The sequence below is a fragment of the Nerophis lumbriciformis genome, linkage group LG04 (genome assembly GCF_033978685.3).
Source record: "Nerophis lumbriciformis linkage group LG04, RoL_Nlum_v2.1, whole genome shotgun sequence".
In the NCBI taxonomy this organism is placed as follows: Eukaryota; Metazoa; Chordata; class Actinopteri; order Syngnathiformes; family Syngnathidae; genus Nerophis; species Nerophis lumbriciformis.
This window is the reverse complement of record NC_084551.2, coordinates 59,262,501-59,282,522: the sequence shown is the minus strand read 5'-3', so window position 1 is coordinate 59,282,522 and position 20,022 is coordinate 59,262,501. Positions and strand designations below refer to the sequence as shown.

At 38.2% G+C, this 20,022-nt stretch overlaps 1 protein-coding gene across 1 annotated transcript in view; it reads left to right on the top strand.

Moving 5' to 3' along the window:
• Window positions 1–11,010: 11,010 nt before the first annotated feature.
• rspo1 (R-spondin 1) overlaps window positions 11,011–20,022 on the top strand; it is a 41,809-nt gene continuing 32,797 nt past the window's right edge. Inside the window, exon 1 of the mRNA XM_061946277.2 lies at window positions 11,011–11,113. Within this exon, the coding sequence (XP_061802261.2) occupies window positions 11,017–11,113 (97 nt within the window). The 5' untranslated portion in view covers window positions 11,011–11,016. The remainder of the gene's footprint in view (window positions 11,114–20,022) is intronic.

Genomic DNA, 20,022 nt, shown 5'->3' with positions numbered 1-20,022 from the left:
TAAAATAAATGATGTATTTACCTTCAAGCCATGTCCAGTCAAGTTCGTTTGCATCTCGGGAGAACAATGCTCCCAGGAAACTGTGCCACAGTCCCTGTCTTGACAATGTATATATATATATATATATATATATATATATATATATATATATATATATATATATATATATATATATATATATATATATATATTTTTTTTTTTTTTTTTTTTTTAATCTGCTGCAAAAATGTGAGTCTCTCAAAGGTTTTATGAAGAGAACTCACGAGCCACCAGTTGATTAGCCCAAATGATGAGTTATCTGTCAAATTGTACATTGTAAAAATAACAGTAGATTTTATGGATAAAAACAAACTGGCAGCTCAGTTACTTATTTAATTTTTTATTTTATTTTTTCATTTATTTAACCAGGAAACAAATCCTACCAAGAAGCAGCAAAGTTGCACATAAAATGACATTCACATTAAAATGACAGGATGGACATCAAGTAAAACAGTTGCCGATAACAGTGGGACTGTTTTTACATTTACAGTAATATGCTGTAAAAACCTGCGACCCCGTAAGGGACAAGCGGTAGAAAATGGATGGATGGGTGCTGTAAAAAACATTAAAATTGTACAATAAAATTCTGGCGACTGAGCTGCCATTTCTCTACCGTAAAATCTAGATTTCTTTCACAGGGTACGTAGAAAAAAAATATAGAAATCAAATTCATACACAAATATGTAATATCATGAGGAAAATCCTTGTACATTGTTATTCATATATATCCACTCTTACAAGTGGCCCTCGATGCAAACAAGTTTGTTGCTATCTTTTTCTTTGTGGACATTGTTGTCATGTTATGTACGGGATGTACTTTGTGGACGCCGTCTCTGCTCCACACGCTGTAAGTTTTTGCTGTTTTCCAGCATTCTGTTTTTGTTTACTTTATAGCCAGTTCACTTTTAGTTTCGTTCTACATAGCCTTCCCTAAGCTTTAATGCATTTTCTTAGGGGCACTCGCCTTTTGATTATTTTTTGGTTTAAGCATTAGATACCTTTTTTACCTGCACACTGCCTCCTGCTGTCGTCTGCTTATTGTGATCACGACAAACCATCGTCGTCTCACACGACGTGTTCCCGACATCTACAAAGCAATTAGCTACCGGCTTCCACCTACTGATATGGTATGGTATAACATGGTTACTCTGTCGAGCTCTAGACAGCACCGACACTCAACAACTGCACATTATTTGCAGACTATAATTACTGGTTTGCAAAAAATATTTTTAACCCAAATAGGTGAAACTGCATAATCTCCTAAATAAAGGGCACCACAAAAAATGTCATTATTGGCTTTATTTGAATAAAAAAATCTTAGGGTACTGTGAGGTTTCCCTCCTGTGGTGGGTTCTCCTGGCCGACAGATCTTCGGGAGCCCGGTAGACAGTTTGAACGAAGTATTTTTATTTTGCATAAACCCCCGGGGGTGGCTTGCTTTCAAGCAATATGCGTTTGTCTCTGGGCGTGTGTCTCTCTTAGGCTCCAACTCCGACAACGTCTCTCGTTCCGGCTGCTGCTAATAAGTGCGACAGGTGATTAGATAACAAGCCTCAGCTGGGCAATCTACTCACCTGCCACTGACTTCGAGGCCGGTCTTTACACACCCCGCTCTGCGACAAGCCCGCAGGCCACGCCCCCCTCCACAGGTACATTTAACATATGTTTATTATTGTAATTGAAGAACAAGTTTGTCCTAAAATAAAATAGTGAACATGCTAGACGACTTCTCTTTTAGTAGTAAGTAAACAAACAAAGACTCCTAATTAGTCTGCTGACATATGCAGTAACATATTGTGTCATTTATACACCTATTATTTTGTCAACATTATAAAGGACAAGCTGCAAACATTGATTATTAATCTACTTGTTAATTTACTGTGAATATCTGCTTACTTTCTGTTTTAACATGTTCTATCTACACTTCTGTTAAAATGTAATAAACACTTATTCTTCTCTTCTTTGATACTTTACATTAGTTTTGGATAAGACCACAAATTTGGGTATCGATTCGATACCAAGTAGCTACAGGATCATACATTGGTCATAATTTAAGTTCTCATGTGTCCAGAGACGTATTTCCTGAGTTTATAAACATAATATGAATTTTTTTTTTAAATAAAAAATATTTTGTAACAATAAAAAATATGGTAGATTCGACTAGATACGCTCCTGTACTTGGTATCATTACAGTGGATGTCAGGTGTATATATCACCTTGTTTTGCAGTTGTGTGAAGGTCGCAGACAGGTTGGATGTGTTACCAATGGATTGCCTTTCAGGGCTTAAATAATTGATGGATCACACGTGCAAAGGAGGCCATTTAATCTGCAGGGCTGTGTTTCATAGAGCCATAAAGGTTCAACAGTGGGCTATTAACACTAAAGAGTTTTTTTTTATTATTAAATAAACGAACAGACGAAAGTTGACCTCATGCATTGAAGAAGTCGGAGGTCTCAGGTCGCTGGAATGAAGCGCTCGTCCCGAGCCGCCCCTCAGCCGAGTAACGTTATGAAAGAGTTTCTGGCACACGTGTTGCGTTACTCACTGTTGTTCGCAGCCTTGTTCCAGGCGTGCGCTGAGGGCCAATTGTCTGTCTTTCATGTCAGAAACAGGTGCTGCATCTTGTTCTTGTTTGTTTTGGCTCGGTCAGGACTTCAGCAGAAGTGTCACGCCCACTCGGTTCCTTTTTGTCCTAATATTACCCTTTAAAAGTAGCTAAATATCCCCATTAGGTCATAATTAGAACCATGTTTAATTAATTCCATGTGCCATCGTTTTTAACTTGACATTACTCAAACTTGTTGTTTACTTTTGCTTTCCCCCGTGACGCGGCTCACAACAGCAAGTCCATTACATAAATGAGCATTTACTATGAGTGTCAGGTTCAAACACTGATGACATCTATTAAACAAGACAAGAAGCAAGGAATTAAACAGAGACAGAATTCAATTTGGCTCCATGAGGAGAAACGCGTACCCTTGTACAGTGTCACCACGCTCTGACGAAAGATTGTACGTCTCCCCTTTTATTTGGACTTTCCCTGATTATATGGCAACAGCTGTTTCTAAAGGTATGGGGGTCGTAAACAGCCGTCGCCTTTGGTTACAAAACAGTTCAAAGAAAAGGTGCCTGGAGGGGGGTCAGGTCCTGCTTCCTCTCCGCTTTGTAGATCTCGGGTCAAGACAAAATCTTCCTGTGGATTACAATAGCTCAAAGAAACCCACACCTTCATGTCGCTTCCCATCCTACACAAGCCTTTTGATTGGTAAGATCAAAGACAGCTTTGGTCTGCTCGCCGGGAACTCATTGAAACACAAAGTTTTGTGATAACTTAGATACAATTATTCTGGCAGTGGTGTTGAAATCGCCATGTAAAAACGCTCATGCTAATCATCAGTAGCATGAATATGGCAAAGCCAATGCAAATTATTATCAAGCTAGCGCATTTTGGAGAAGTGTAGACTTACTTTACATTCAAGCCTGTTCTATCAAACAAACTTGCTAGCTCATTGAGGAGAAATGTCTGGGCTGTATTCTTTGTACAGTCTTCCACCACGCTCTGACGAAAGGTTGCACGCCTCCTCTTTTATTTGGACTTCCCCCGATTACATGGCAACAGCTGTTTCTAAGGGGAGAGGGGTCGTAAACAGCCGTTGCCCTCGGTCACAAAACAGTTCAAAGAAAAGATGCCTGGAGCTTGCGTCAGGTCCTGCTTCCTCTCCGCTTTGTAGGTCTCGGGTCAAGACAAAATCTTCCTGTGGATTACATTAGATCAGAAACCAACGCATTCATGTCTCGGTTAGTTTTTCTTTTACCTGATATTACCCTTTAAAAGTAGCTAAATATCCCCATTAGGTCATAATCACAACATCCATCAATCCATCCATTTTCTACCGCTTATTCCCTTTGGGGTCGCGGGGGGCGCTGGAGCCTATCTCAGCTACAATCGGGCGGAAGGCGGGGTACACCCTGGACAAGTCGCCACCTCATCGCAGGGCCAACACAGATAGACAGACAACATTCACACTCACATCCACACACTAGGGCCAATTTAGTGTTGCCAATCAACTTATCCCCAGGTGCATGACTTTGGAAGTGGGAGGAAGCCGGAGTACCCGGAGGGAACCCACGCAGTCACGGGGAGAACATGCAAACTCCACACAGAAAGATCCCGAGCCCGGGATTGAACCCAAGACTACTCAGGACCTTCGTATTGTGAGGCAGATGCACTAACCAACAATGTTTAATTAATTCCATGTGCCATCGTTTTATAACTTGACATTACTCAAACTTGTTGTTTACTTTTGCTTTCCCCCGTGACGCGGGTCACAACAGCAAGTCCATTACATAAATGAGCATTTACTATAAGTGTCAGGTTCAAACACCGATGACATTTATTAAACAGACAAGAAGCAAGGAATTGAACAGAGACAGAATTCAATTTAGCTCATTGAGGAGAAATGTCTGGGGAGTACTCTTTGTACAGTCTTCCACCTTGCTCTGACGAAAGGTTGCGCGCCTCCTCTTTTGTTTGGACTTTCCCCGATTACATGGCAACAGCTGTTTCTAAGGGTAGAGGGGTCGTAAACAGCTTTACATATCACATTTGCTGATGTTGCTCTATTGTTGTTGTGTTTGCTGTTGTTGTTTTTGTCTCTCTGTCTAATCCCTCTCTTGTGCCCACAATTTCCCCCTCTGTCTTCCTTTTTTTCTCTTTCTATCCCCTCTTGCTCCGGCCCGGCTGCACCAAATGATAATATAAATACATTTAATAAAGTCAAATACAAATAAGACAACAAGAGAAGTATCCTACACTTCTCTTTTGTAAATAAATCTGAACAGCCGATATGGGCATCTACATCAACTATATGATTTGCATGAGAAGCTGGACAGGACACAAAAAAAAATAATAATAAGGGGAGAGGGGTCGTAAACAGCCATTGCCATCGGTCACAAAACAGTTCAAAGAAAAGATGCCTGGAGCTTGCGCCAGGTCCTGCTTCCTCTCCGCTTTGTAGATCTCGGGTCAAGACAAAATCTTCCTGTGGATTACAATAGATCAGAAACCAACGCCTTCATGTCTCGGTTAGTTTTTTTTTTAACCTAATATTACCCTTTAAAAGTAGCTAAATATCCCCATTAGGTCATAATTACAACAATGTTTAATTAATTCCATGTGCCATCGTTTTATAACTTGACATTACTCAAACTTGTTGTTTACTTTTGCTTTCCCCTGTGACGCGGGTCACAACAGCAAGTCCATTACATAAATGAGCATTTACTATAAGTGTCAGGTTCAAACACTGAATACATCTATTAAACAGACAAGAAGCAAGGAATTGAACAGAGACAGAATTCAATTTAGCTCATTGAGGAGAAACGTCTGGGGAGTACTCTTTGCACAGTCTTCCACCTTGCTCTGACGAAAGGTTGCACGCCTCCTATTTTGTTTGGACTTTCCCCGATTACATGGCAACAGCTGTTTCTAAGGGTAGAGGGGTCGTAAACAGCCGTACATATCGCATTTGCTGATGTTGCTCTATTGTTGTTGTTGTGTTTGCTGTTGTTGTTTTTGTCTCTCTGTCTAATCCCTCTCTTGTCCCCACAATTTCCCCCTCTGTCTTCCTTTTTTTCTCTCTTTCTATCCCCTCTTGCTCCGGCCCGGCTGCACTAAATGATAATGTAAATACATTTAATAAAGTCAAATACAAATAAGACAACAAGAGAAGTATCCTACACTTCTCTTTTGTAAATAAATCTGAACAGCCGATATGGGCATCTACATCAACTATATGATTTGCCTGAGAAGCTGGGCATGACACAAAAAAAAACCCAAAAAATAAGGGGAGAGGGGTCGTAAACAGCCGTTGCCCTCGGTCACAAAACAGTTCAAAGAAAAGATGCCTGGCGCTTGCGTCAGGTCCTGCTTCCTCTCTGCTTTGTAGATCTCGGGTCAAGACAAAATCTTCCTGTGGATTACAATAGATCAAAGAAACTGACGCCTTCATGTTGCTTCCCATCGTACACAGTGAGAGTTTTACAAGCTTTTTGCTTGGTAAGATCAAAGACAGCTTTTGTCTGCTTGCCGGGAACAGAAAGTTTTGTGATAACTTAGATATAATTATTCTGACAATAAGAATCTACAGAAATTCCTAATATGAAGACAGGATGCATGCATATAGCTGTTTGGACTACAGTAGTTCCTCAATTGGTTATGTTACAGAGCTTTTTCTAATTTTCTTGTAATCAGACCATATTTTTGGTATATTAAATGGAATCTTTACCATCTAATACGGTGTTTTTCAACCACTGTGCCGCGGCGCACTAGTGTGCTGTGAGCTATCTGGTGATTGTCACAGTGGTAAAAAATGCCCCGTGACAACTTTTTTGCAATGTGTTGCTGCCATGAAATTCTAAGTTAATGATTATTTGCAAAAAAAAACAACTAGTTTCTCAGTTCTAGCATTAAATATCTTGTCTTTGCAGTCTATTCAATTGAATATAAGTTGAAAAGGATTTGCAAATCATTGTATTCTGTTTTTATTTACCATTTACACAACGTGACAACTTCACTGGTTTTGGGTTTTGTAACTTAACCTCTTAAGGCCCAAGCTTACATGCTTTTACATGCTTACATGCTTTTATATTTATCTTTGCTATTTGAGCTTATTGGACCCTAATTAGAATAAAAAATAAGAATCATCTTTTGACATGAGGTACTTAGTCCGTAAGTACACAAACGTGTACTTCATGTTTAATTCTTATTTTTACACTTTTTTTCCAAATTCCATTGTATGTTATACTCTTCTGACACCACCAGATGGCAGTATAAGTGTCCACATAAGCGGCCATAAGACCCCAATTCAGTAGTGTACACAATTTTGGAAATAAGAGCTAAAAGGTGCTGTCCACGCATGTGGCCACTAAGCCTTTAGTAAATCAATCCAATCCAATCCACTTTATTTATATAGCACATTTAAACAACAAGAATGTTTCCAAAGTGCTGCACAGCCATGTTAAAAACAATATTAAAAACAAGATTATGCTCCACCAAAAAATAAATAAATATAAAACCAATATAAAAACTATATAAAAATAAATATCATTAAAAACGATTTTAAAGGGTAAAACCATTTAAAACAAGGGTCCTGTTAGCAACTTACTCAAAGTAACATTTTGTGAAAACAACAAAATATCACATGGACACAACCAGCTATCTTACCATTCCTGGTTTAACATTTGTTTGACAATTGTCTACATTTTTCACAATTACAAAGTTCATGTCACACACCCTCTCGATGGACAAATTTTACAATCAAGCGAAACGCAACTAAAATGCAACAAACACAGCCAAATATGAACGCGAAGGGTAAAAAAACAAAAAACATCTACAATCTGATACATCTGATATATCACTAAGCTTTAGAACTTTGTTGTAAAAATCTCCTTCCGCGTCTGTCCCTGACACCCACATTTCAGGCTCTGGAATCACTCTGTGGAAACGCTCCCCACCCACACTGCTTGGTGCCTCGTCTGAGCTGCTCTGACTCACATTACCATAGTAACTAATTAGATTACCATAGTGTGGAAGTCTTGCTCCTCAGGGTTCCCTGGACCACCAATGACGGACATGACAGCCTCGGTCATTTTTGCGAACAATGATTTGTTTTTCAACAACTGTTCTTTCATGCTTTTCAGCAAATGTCTTTCGTGTCTCAATCTCGCCAGTGAGCACACGAATGGTTTTCTTCAGTCTCAGCTCTCACTCTCACTCTCACTCGTGCTCCGACTGCCAACTCTCCACCATTCCCCCTCTCCTTCCCGACTGCTGCCTTTAACAGAGTGACAGGTGATCAGACAAACACTCTCAGCTGTGTCATCTACGCACCTGTTACTGATCTCAAAGCCGATCCTGGCACACCCAGCTTCGCTGCAGGTCCGCAGGCCACACCCCCACACACATAGTAACTATTTACATTACCATAGTAACTAATTACATTACCATAGTAACTAGTATATGATGTAAAAGCGCAGATTCCAACCATTGAAATACTTTGTATAGTTCAAGACTTTGGCACAGGGGTTAGTGCATGTGCCTCACAATACGAAGGTCCTGAGTTCAATCCACGCATGCGGCCACTGAACCTTATCGGCTGATAAATGCTTTAAAATGTAATATCGGAAATTATCGGTATCGGTTTCAAAAAGTAAAATGCATTACTTTTTAAAACGCCGCTGGAGTGGTACACGGACGTAGCAGTTGCGTCTCCCAGTCATACTTGCCAACCCTCCCGATTTTCCCGGGAGACTTCCAAATTTCAGTGGCCCTCCCGAAAATCTTCCGGGGCAACCATTCTCCCGAATTTCTCCCGATTTCCACCCAGACAACAATATTGGGGGCGTGCCTTAACGGCTTTTCACACACACACCCACAATTGAATGCCATGCATACTTGGTCAACAGCCATACAGGTCACACGGAGGGTGGCCGTATAAACAACTTTAACACTGTTACAAATATGCGCCACACTGTGAACCCACACCAAACAAGAATGACAAACACATTTCGGGAGAATATCCGCACCGTAACACAACATAAACACAACAGAACAAATACCCAGAACCCCTTGCAACTCTAACTCTTCCGGGACGCTACAATATTATCTATTGCTTCATTGAAAATAAAACAGCAAAGTCCATTTGGCTGTCATCTGTTTTAATTATGAGACACAATTGTGTCAAAGTTTTTTTTTTCATGCTTGAAATAAGAAATTATTACTTAAATTAAAAAAAAGTAGTTTTATACTTGTGAATGTTGATGACAGAGCTACGGAGCCCCAAAGGGACATGAGGGGAAAAAAATTTAAATAATTTTTATTTTATTTTTTATTTTTTTAGACATGTATCTCTTGCGCACAAGTTCTCGTACGCACAAGAAACTTTTTATAAAGTTATAAAAAAAAAAATGTTTTAATTGATTTTATTTTAATTTTTTTAGACCTGTATCTCGTGCGCACGAGATACATTAAAATAAAAAAAATTATAAAAAAAAGAAATTTCCCCCATCCCCCTTTAGGGGCTCCGTACACAGCTTGGCAACAGTTGATATTCTAGTTTCAAGCATGTTTTACTCAATATAGGTCATGAAATCTCAGCAACAAGCTGTAATATCTTACTGAGATCATTTATCAATCAACCAATCAATCAATGTTTATTTATATAGCCCTAAATCACAAGTGTCTCAAAGGGCTGCACAAGCCACAACAACATCCTCGGTACAAAGCCCACATAAGGGCAAGGAAAAACTCACCCCAGTGGGAAATCGATGTGAATGACTATGAGAAACCTTGGAGAGGACCGCATATGTGGGTAAGAGGGGAGCAGAGGAAAAAAGAAAAGAAACGGCAGATCAACTGATCTAAAAGGGGGGTCTATTTAAAGGCTAGAGTATACAAATGAGTTTTAAGATGGGACTTAAATGCTTCTATTTAGGACCAAAACACTTAAAATAAGTAAAACACTCGAACATAAAATCTTAGTGAGAAGAATTATCTTATCAGACAGAAAATAAGCAAATATCACCCTTATTTGAGATATTTCATCTTACTTAGATTTCAGTTTTTGCAGTGTGCACCCCAAATTATCATTGTTTTAAAGAAAATATATATATTTCTTTAGTTTGGAAAATAACAAACCTTCTCCAATTAACACCGTGTCTTTTTTACAGCTATAATTTAAGGTACATTGATTGTTTTTCTTTTGCCCCCGATCCCTTTATTTGACTCTTTTCTCCCTCCTATTCAGGTTTTAGCACAAACTATCATCACGAGTCCGTGTTCACCCTTCAGTCATCTGTTTTAATTATGAGACACAATTGTGTCAAAGTTTTTTTTTTCATGCTTGAAATAAGAAATTATTACTTAAATTTTTTTTTTTAAGTAGTTTTATACTTGTGAATGTTGATGACAGAGCTACGGAGCCCCTAAAGGGACATGAGGGAATTTTTTTTTAAATAATTTTTATTTTGTTTTTTATTTTTTTAGACATGTATCTCTTGCGCACGAGGTCTCGTACGCACAAGAAACTTTTTATAAAGTTATAAAAAAAAATTAAAAAAAATTTATTTTATTTCTATTTTTTTTAGACACGTATCTCATGCGCAAAAGATACAAATTAAATTTTTAAAAAATTATTAAAAAAAGAAATTTAGGGGCTCCGTACACAGCTTTGCAACAGTTGATATTCTAGTTTCAAGCATGTTTTACTCAATATAGGTCATCAAATCTCAGCAACAAGCTGTAATATCTTACTGAGATCATTTAGGACCAAAACACTTAAAACAAGTAAAACACTCTAACATAAATCTTAGTGAGAAGAATTATCTTATCAGACAGAAAATAAGCAAATATCACCTTTATTTGAGATATTTCATTTTACTTAGATTTCAGTTTTTGCAGTGTGCACCCCAAATTATCATTGATGTTTTAAAGAAAATATATTTTTTTAGTTTGGAAAATAACAAACCTTCTCCAATTAACACCGTGTCTTTTTTACAGCTATAATTTAAGGTACATTGATGATTGTTTTTCTTTTGACTCTTTTCTCCCTCCTTTTCAGGTTTTAGCACAAACTATCATCACGAGTCCGTGTTCACCCGTCAGTCCATCTGCACGTCTTCGTTGGAGTCAAAAAGACGCGCTCATGAGCTTTAACAACAGAACAGAAGCCTCCCCTGCAGCTTCATGGGTTGAAACGCCCGAGATTTGGCGACCTCCATCTCCATTTCCCTCTGGACCCGCCGCTGCTCAGACTGGTGGGTGCAGCAAGATCTAGACTGGAAGGACCACCACAAAGACAGAGAGAAAAAGCATCTTGGCCATTGTTTGATTCACCTGTGTAGCACAGGATTGGCCACCTGTCCACCACCCGAGCTAGTCCACAACGGACCCTGTACAGCCAGGAAGTCAACAGGGACTATGCAGCTGGGTCTGGTGGCGCTGGCGATGTTGTTCCTAAGCTCCATGGGTCACGCTGACGTGCTCAAGCCCTCCAAGGCCCGCCGGCATAGACGAGGTGAGCAGATTTGACCAACCTTCTCTAGATTAGTCCTCACTTCTCTAGACCAGAGGTCCCCAAACATTTTGACAAGGGGGCCACATTGGGTATATATTTTCTACAACTCTTCCTTTTTTGTGATTGGAGCACATACTTGTTGGTCACAAAAAAACATTCATGAAGTTTGCTTCTTTTATGAATTTATTATAGGTCTACTGAAAATGTGAGTCAAAAGTATACATACAGCAATGTTAATATTTGCTTACATGTCCCTTGGCAAGTTTTGGTAGCCATCCACAAGCTTCTGCTTGAATTTTTGACCACTCCTCCTGACAAAATTGGTGCAGTTCAGCTAAATGTGTTGGTTTTCTTGTTTCTTCGGCATTGTCCACACGTTTAAGTCAGGACTTTGGGAAGGCCATTCTAAAACCTTCATTCTAGCCATTCCTTTACCACTTTTGAGGTGTGTTTGGGGTCATTGTCCTGTTGGAACACCCAACTGCGCCCAAGACCCAACCTCCGGGCTGATGATTTTAGGTAATCCTCATTTTTCATTGTCCCATTTACTCTCTGTAAAGCAGCAGTTCCATTGGCAGCAAAACAGGCTCAGAGCATAATGCTACCACCACCGTGCTTGACGGTAGGAATGTTGTTCTTGGGATTAAAGGCCTCACCTTTTCTCCTCCAACATATTGCTGGGTATTGTGGCCAAACAGCTCCATTTTTGTTTCATCTGACTACACATGGACTGGAGGAAGGTTATGTGGCCAGATTAAATAGCTGTTTGGCCACAATACCCAGCAAAAGGTGAGGCCTTTAATCCCAGGAACACCATACCTACCGTCAAGCATGGTGGTGGCAGTATTATGCTCTGGACCTGTTTTGCTGCCAATGGAACTGCTGCTTTAAATGAGACAATGAAAAAGGAGGATAACCTCCAAATTCTTCAGGACAAGCTAAAATCATCAGCCCCGAGGTTGGGTCTTGGGCATACTTGCCAACCTTGAGACCTCCGATTTCGGGGGGTGGGGGTGGGGGCGTGGTCTGGGGTGGGGCGTGGTTGGGGGCGTGGTTAAGATATATATATATATATATAAGAAATACTTGACTTTCAGTGAATTGTAGCTATATATATATATATATATATATAAATAAAATAAATACTTGAATTTCAGTGTTCATTTACAAACTACAACTCACAAACACTTTAGAGTTAGGCTCCACCATCAGAATGTGTACTTAAACTTATAAAGATCACATGGATATTATTCAGTGAGTTGATTCACCAAAACTAACCTGTTATACAGGAGGAAAAAGCACACAGGACGTTCCAATTGTTCACAGACTGGTCGCGCTCATCAAAATGACAAGCCACTTCCGGTCTGCAGGTGATAGCATTCAATTACTGCCCCCTACTGACCAATGTGAATACTGATAAATGTGTAATGACAGCTCCAAAAACGAATTCAAACCACAAAATAAAATAAATAAATCAACAGAAAAATGTGACACATTATGGGTGGGTCACATATGCATGTACAGTAGATGGCAGTATTGTCCTGTTTAAAAGTGTCACAACATTGCTGTTTACGGCAGACGAACTGCTTTACGGTAGACACTGTTGTTGTGTGTTGTCAACACGTCACTCAGGTCCGCCTGAATTTCGGGAGTTTTTCGGGAGAAAATTTGTCCCGGGAGGTTTTCGGGAGAGGCGCTGAATTTCGGGAGTCTCCCGGAAAATCCGGGAGGGTTGGCAAGTATGGTCTTGGGCACAGTTGGGTGTTCCAACAGGACAATGACCCCAAAATGTCACTACGGGTTGTTCTCCCGGGATGCAGAATGGACTACTCCGGACATAAAAACATGATTTAATTACCCAAAACTAGTGATGGGTCCGGCAACACCGATGCATCAGCGCATGCGTCGAGCTCATAGAGCAAAACCCTGTGTCGGTGCGTGTACCGCTTTTAGAAAGTCACGTGACCGATCATGAGCTGTTTTGGTCACGTGACCGATACGCGAACTGTGTCGCACTGACGCCTCCTCTGTGGCCTGTGAGCGTGTCTTTTCTACAGCCGGAGAAATAATAACTAAGAAGAGAAATCGTCTAAAATGTAATACGTCGGAAAAACTTCTTTTTTTTTTAAATAAAAATGTGTAAAAAAATTTAATTAAAACAATTCCCAGTCCACAATCATCCACAACACGTTCTCTTAGTTTTCCATGTTATGATACATGTTCACATTATTTATTGACTGTATCTAAAAAAGATAAAAATATATTTTTATTTAAATGAAGATATGAAATAATCCTAAATGAAATACAATGACTTGGTTTATATTATTGTATATACTAGGGCAGGGGTCACCAACGCGGTGCCCGCGGTCACCAGGTAGCCCGTAAGGACCAGATCAGTCGCCCGCTGGCCTGTTCTAAAAATAGCTCAAAGAGCAGCACTTACCAGTGAGCTGCCTCTATTTTTTAAATTGTATTTATTTACTAGCAAGCTGGTCTCACTTTGCTCGACATTTTTAATTCTAAAAGAGACAAAACTCAAATAGAATTTGAAAATCCAAGAAAATATTTTAAAAACTTGGTCTTCACTTGGAATAAGCGGTAGAAAATGGAAAAAAAATGGATGGTCTTCACTTGGAATAAGCGGTAGAAAATGGATGTATGGATGGGTCTTCACTTGTTTAAATAAATTCATTTATTTTTACTTTGCTTCTTATTACTTTTAGAAATACAATTTTAGAGAAAAAATACAACCTTAAAAATGATTTTAGGATTTTTAAACAAATATACCTTTTTACCTTTTAAATTTCTTCCTCTTCTTTCCTGACAATTTAAATCAATGTTCAAGTAAATTTATTTTTTATTGTAAAGAATAATAAATATTTTAGCTTCTGGTTTTTCGACAAAGAATATTTGTGAAATATTTCTTCAAACTTACTATGATTAAAATTCAAAAAAATTATTCTGGCAAATCTAGAAAATCTGTAGAATCAAATATAAATCTTATTTCAAAGTATTTTGAATTTCTTTTAAATTTTTTGTTCTGGAAAATCTAGAAGAAATACTGATTTGTCTTTGTTAGAAATATAGCTTGGTCCAATTTGTTAAATATTCTAACAAAGTGCAGATTGGATTTTAACCAATTTAAAAACATGTCATCAAAATTCTAAAATGTATCTTAATCAGGAAACATTACTAATGATGTTCCATAAATTATTTTTTTAATTTTTTCAAAAAGATTCAAATTAGCTAGTTTTTCTCTTCTTGTCGGTTGAATTTTGAATTTTAAAGAGTCGAAATTCAATCAATCAATCAATCATTGAAGATAAACTATGTTTCAAAATTTTATTTTTATTTTTTTCGTGTTTTCTCCTCTTTTAAACCGTTCAATTAAGTGTTTTTTCATCATTTATTCTCTACAAAAAACCTTCCGTAAAAGGAAAAAAAAAATGTACGACGGAATGACAGACAGAAATACCCATTTTTGTATATGTATATAAATTTATTTATTTAGCTATTCTTGTTTAAATCACACTTACGTGTAACTTACAAATGACAATATATTTATTTATTTAAGTGTGTATCAAACTGGTAGCCATTCGCATTAATCAGTACCCAAGAAGTAGTTTTTGGTTTCAAAAAGGTTGGTGACCCCTGTACTAGGGCATAAAATCAGTGTCAGTTGAGTCGGTCCATAGGTTGCCTGTAGGGATTTTTAATGTCCAGGAGATGTCAGTATTTAGTGACACAGTATCGACACAGTATCAATACAGTTTTGCAATGTGTCGAAACGCTTCATGACGCCTCATCAACCCATCACTACCCAAAACTCAAAGAGGTACAAACAAAAAAGGAACACAAAGCAAAGGCACAACGTGCTGATCGCACTTGGAGCTAAAGCACAAAACTTAGCACAGGAAACAAAGAAGCTAACACTTAGCATTAACTTGAGACAAGTAATACTCACAAAACTTTGGCATGAAACAAAACTTCCGTAACAGGTTGCATGAAGCAAATAATGACGCCAGGCCGACTGACTGTCAAAGGCAAACTTAAATAATGCCTCTGATTAGTGCTCGGGCAGCAGGTGAGCGGCCGAACACTAATCAGAGACAGGTGTACATAATTAGCAACAGGTGCGTGAGTCCAAGATGTGAAACAGGTGACACTAATGGTTGTCAAGGTAACAAACAAACAAGGAAGTGCAACCAGGAACTATGGAGTCTTTAAACAGAAAATAACATAAAACATGATCCAAAGCACAGATCATGACACAAACACACGTCAAAAGTGATAAAGGAATGGCTAAATCAGGCTAGAATGAAGGTTTTAGAATGGCCTTCCCAAAGTCCTTACTTAAACCCCGGTGAGAACATGTGGACAATGCTGAAGAAAAAAGTCAATGTCAGAAAACCACCAAATTTAGCTGAACTGCACTAATTTTGTCTAGAGGAGTGGTCAAAAACTCAAGAAGAAGGTTGCCAAAAGCTTGTGGATGGCTACCAATTGCGCCCTATTGCGGTAAAACTTGCCAAGGGACATGTAAGCAAATATTAACATTGCTGTATGTATACCTTTGACCCAGCACATTTGCTCACATGTTCAGTAGACCCATAATAAAGTCATAAAAGAAGCAAACTTCATGAATGTTTTTTGTGACCAACAAGTATGTGCTCCAATCACTCTATCACAAAAAAATAAGAGTTGTAGAAATGATTGGAAACTCAAGACAGCCATGACATTATGTTCTTTACAAGTGTATGTAAACTTTTGATCGCGACTGTATATATATATATATATATATATATATATATATATATATCAGTGACGTGCTGCGGTGATGTTGATGGCTGGTGAGGCACTGACTTCATCACAGTCAGATTTACAAACATATGAACCCTAAAGAGTATCTTATTCACCATTTGATTGGCAGCAGTTAACAGGTTATGTTTAAAAGCTCATACCAGCATTCTTCCCTGCTTGGCACTCAGCATCAAGGGTTGGAATTGGGGGTTAAATCACCAAAAATTATTCCCGGGCGCGGCGCCGCTGCGGCCTACTGCTGCCCTCACCTCCCAGGGGGTGAACGAGGGAATGGGTCAAATGCAGAGGACACATTTTATTACACCTAGTGTGTGTGTGACAATCATTGGTACTTTAACTTAACTTTAACTTTACACATACAAACTGTAGCACACAAAAAAGCACATTTAATTAAAAAAAACGTCATTTTGGTCTTACCTTTACTTATAAATGAAGTCCATGCGCCGCTGTTGTGCTGGATTAATGCACCCCCTGACAGGAGTGTTATATCAACTAAAGCCCTCACTTAAACTTTCCACGTGCAAGATTGAATCTATTTAAAAAAATGTAACCGAGGGTTTATAAATGTCGCCTATACTGTATGAAACTACAAAATAACAAACACGGAGGCTCCAGTTTACACGAGGACCACTTTATTTACATTCTTTCAAAAACCTCCGCTCCACTCCAACGTGTTATCACTTCCGCTCTTAGCGCCTTCAAAATAAGAGCTTAAGGCATATACTGTATAACAGCGCATAACAGGAACTTAACATCACAAAGAGGAAAGCCCATAAAAATAGGTTACAAAAGTTATTTAATAAGAAGCCAAAAAGTGCAAAAACAATAATGTTCGTGTTGGAGGAGTTGGGAATTAGGTACACCTGCAGTCTGCAGGTGTACCTAATGTTGTGGCCCTGCAGTCATTCACAACTCCTCCAACACGAACATTATTGTTTTTGCACTTTTTGGCTTCTTATGAAATAACTTTTTTAAATAGATTCAATCTTGCACGTGGAAAGTTTAAGTGTGGGCTTTAGTTGATATAACAATTCTACGGCGGGGGTGCAGGAGGCGGATTACTGCGAGCCTCAGCCAGTGCGTCTTTTGCAGCCGTTTTATGATCGCTCAGCACAAGAAATACGTTACACACATACAGTTGTTGACAAAATACACTGTACATTATATACCTCAGCTAACTAAACTATGGAAATGTATAATATAGTTCATATAGCAATACGGTTTCACTGCACAGCAGGCCAGCAGTTAGCCGAGTCCGCAATCCATGGTGAGGCACAACGCAGTGACGTGCCTCAACTGGCTGCTGTTCACCGCACCGTCTCTTCTCAGTATTTGAACGGCAAATGTGAAAATTCAGCGATTTTAAATAAAAATAATCTAAAACTGGTGAAGTTAAATGGAAAATAACTTTATAGTATAATCACTGGATACATATAACAATTTAATACAATTTTTTTCTTTTTACATTTTTTTTCTTTCCATGATGGCAGGTGAGGCGGGGCCTCACCTGCCTCTAGTGACTGCACGTCACTGATATATATACAGTCGCGGTCAAAGGTTTACATACACTTGTAAAGAACAATATATATATATATATATATATATATATATGTATAGATAGATAGATAGATAGATAGATAGATAGATAGATAGATAGATAGATAGATAGATAGATAGATAGATAGATAGATAGTACTTTATTGATTCCTTCAGGAGAGTTCCCTCAGGAAAATTAAAATTCCAGCAGCAGTGTACAGAATTGAGATAGAATTTAAAAAGTAAAAAGTAAATAATGGGGGTATGAATGGAAACAAAATAGAGAAATATTACAATAAGAATAAAAATAAAAAGCAACATTGAGAATACAAATATAACAGTAAAATAAGAATATAACAAGAGAAACTAGGCAGTAGTGACCATGTTATGAAAAAAAAAATATATATATATATATATATATATATATACACATACATATGTATGTGTATATGTATGTATCCATATATTAGGGCTGTCAGATGATTAAAATATTTAATCGCGATTAATCCCATTTTGTTCATAGTTAACTCAAAAAATTAATCGCAATACCGCAGATGCGTATTATTTCTCATCAATAATACGTGTACCCTATTCAAATAATTTTTTTACCTGAATAAATGCTTCTGATATACCGTACATGACATGTTGTACAAGTTAATGGTCTGCATATTGCTGCATGACAATATTTTAACCTTCTCTATCAATTAATAAAATGTAACACTGAACCTGCTAATCATTCTGTAATTGGGTACTCCATCAGAACATATTATGAAAGAATTTACACAATATTTCAGCCAGCCCGAAAAATACCCCCCACCCCACACACCCTCATATTCCTCAACTGATTTCTTAAGGTGCAAATATCACAGACTAACACTACAAAACATCTCTAACAAATCATGATCGTAATGTATGACATTTTCATTTTGTTAATGTCAGGGTTTGCCAAAATACCTGTGGTGGTGGGGGGTGTGGTTAGGGGCGTGGTCAGTATGACATCATCACATGATTTGCTATGATGCATATATTCTTTAAAAAGGCAAAACAATGTATATATGCATTCAAAACAAATCTCTTATTATCATAGTATTAACATATATATTTTTTAAATTGTTGCTGCTTATTGTACAGTGTACTTTGTTGAGATTTCTCCAATTCTTTTAGTCACTTTTCATGTAATAAAAACAATTGGCAACAAATCTAGCATCTATTTTCAGTGTTATTGGAGACTGTACTCATGTTGAGAGTCTCTGTTTAGATTATGTCGCGCCATGTCCGTGACAAAAAGCAAGCTGCAGAGAGCCTGACGTCACACTTGCTTCGCCTTGCTGGGAAAAGCCGCCAGTGTCATCTTAAATTGTGGAGATCGTTGTCCGCGGGTATATCGCCAATATATTAAAGTACGTCCACAGCGCGGACACGCTTCCTCCGCTCCAGACAACCTAGTATATATAGCTTACGTCATCACTTCGGTTTCAGAAGCACTTCTGGTGATTAAAGTACGTCTTTTTCCGGCCCAAATTTTGGTGCATCACTAGTCAATAGTGCGCAAATAACAACTATATATAGCCATTCATACTGTAACTACCTGCTGGTGTTAATGTGTACGTTAGTGTGTTATGATGGCCATTTTTCCCATGGTCTGCAAACACACCATGTCGGCGGAGAACGAACAAGTTGTGTGTCTGGAAGTGAAGCACGGAGGAAATACTTGTTGGAATTGAGCCCGTTGTTGTAAAAAAATTGGCAATAAATGCTAAAAAGAAAGTCAGACTTTGTTTTCTCCTGGACGCTACAATGCATTATATTACTTTATTTTGTTAGGTGTGGCTGCTAATATGAAGCCGTACATTAAGGAGAAACCCCTCAACGGAGTTAAACTGGATGTATATTGTAGCTCTTTTATTTTGAAGCCGGAAAAGTGTGTGATAAAAACGTCTCCTTTCGACATCCTGCCGACAGTGTTGCATTTCTGTTGAGCTTTTATGTCATCTTATTTACTGAATCAGTCACAGTAACAATGTAAATGTTACGTTATCAATGCACCTTAGCCGTAATCTGAACACGGAAGTGAAGCTCCACCCACCTCTAGATCGATCCGCGCAGCAGGCGTTTGCTGCAGGGATGTCGCTTTTTCTCACGGTGAAAAATAATTATTATATTTTCGAGAGAAAACTTGTTATGGCTTTGAACCCTTTCCATTAAGTAGCCTTTCCTTTGTCATTTTCTGCTCGCTTGTGGCTCATCAGTAGCAAGTGAACTGCATCCAAGTTCCCCCTGCTACGGCACGGCCTGAGGGTCAAAAAGGAAGTGTTTGCGTTAATCGGCCGTTAAAAATATTTATTGAAATTTATAGTTAACGCATTATTATCGCATATATATATATATATATATATATATATATATATATATATATATATATATATATATATATATACGCGTTATTGTCGCATATATATATATATATATATATATTTTTTTTTTTGTATATATATATGTATATATATATATATGCGACAATAACGCGTTAACTGTAAATTTCTTATAGTTAA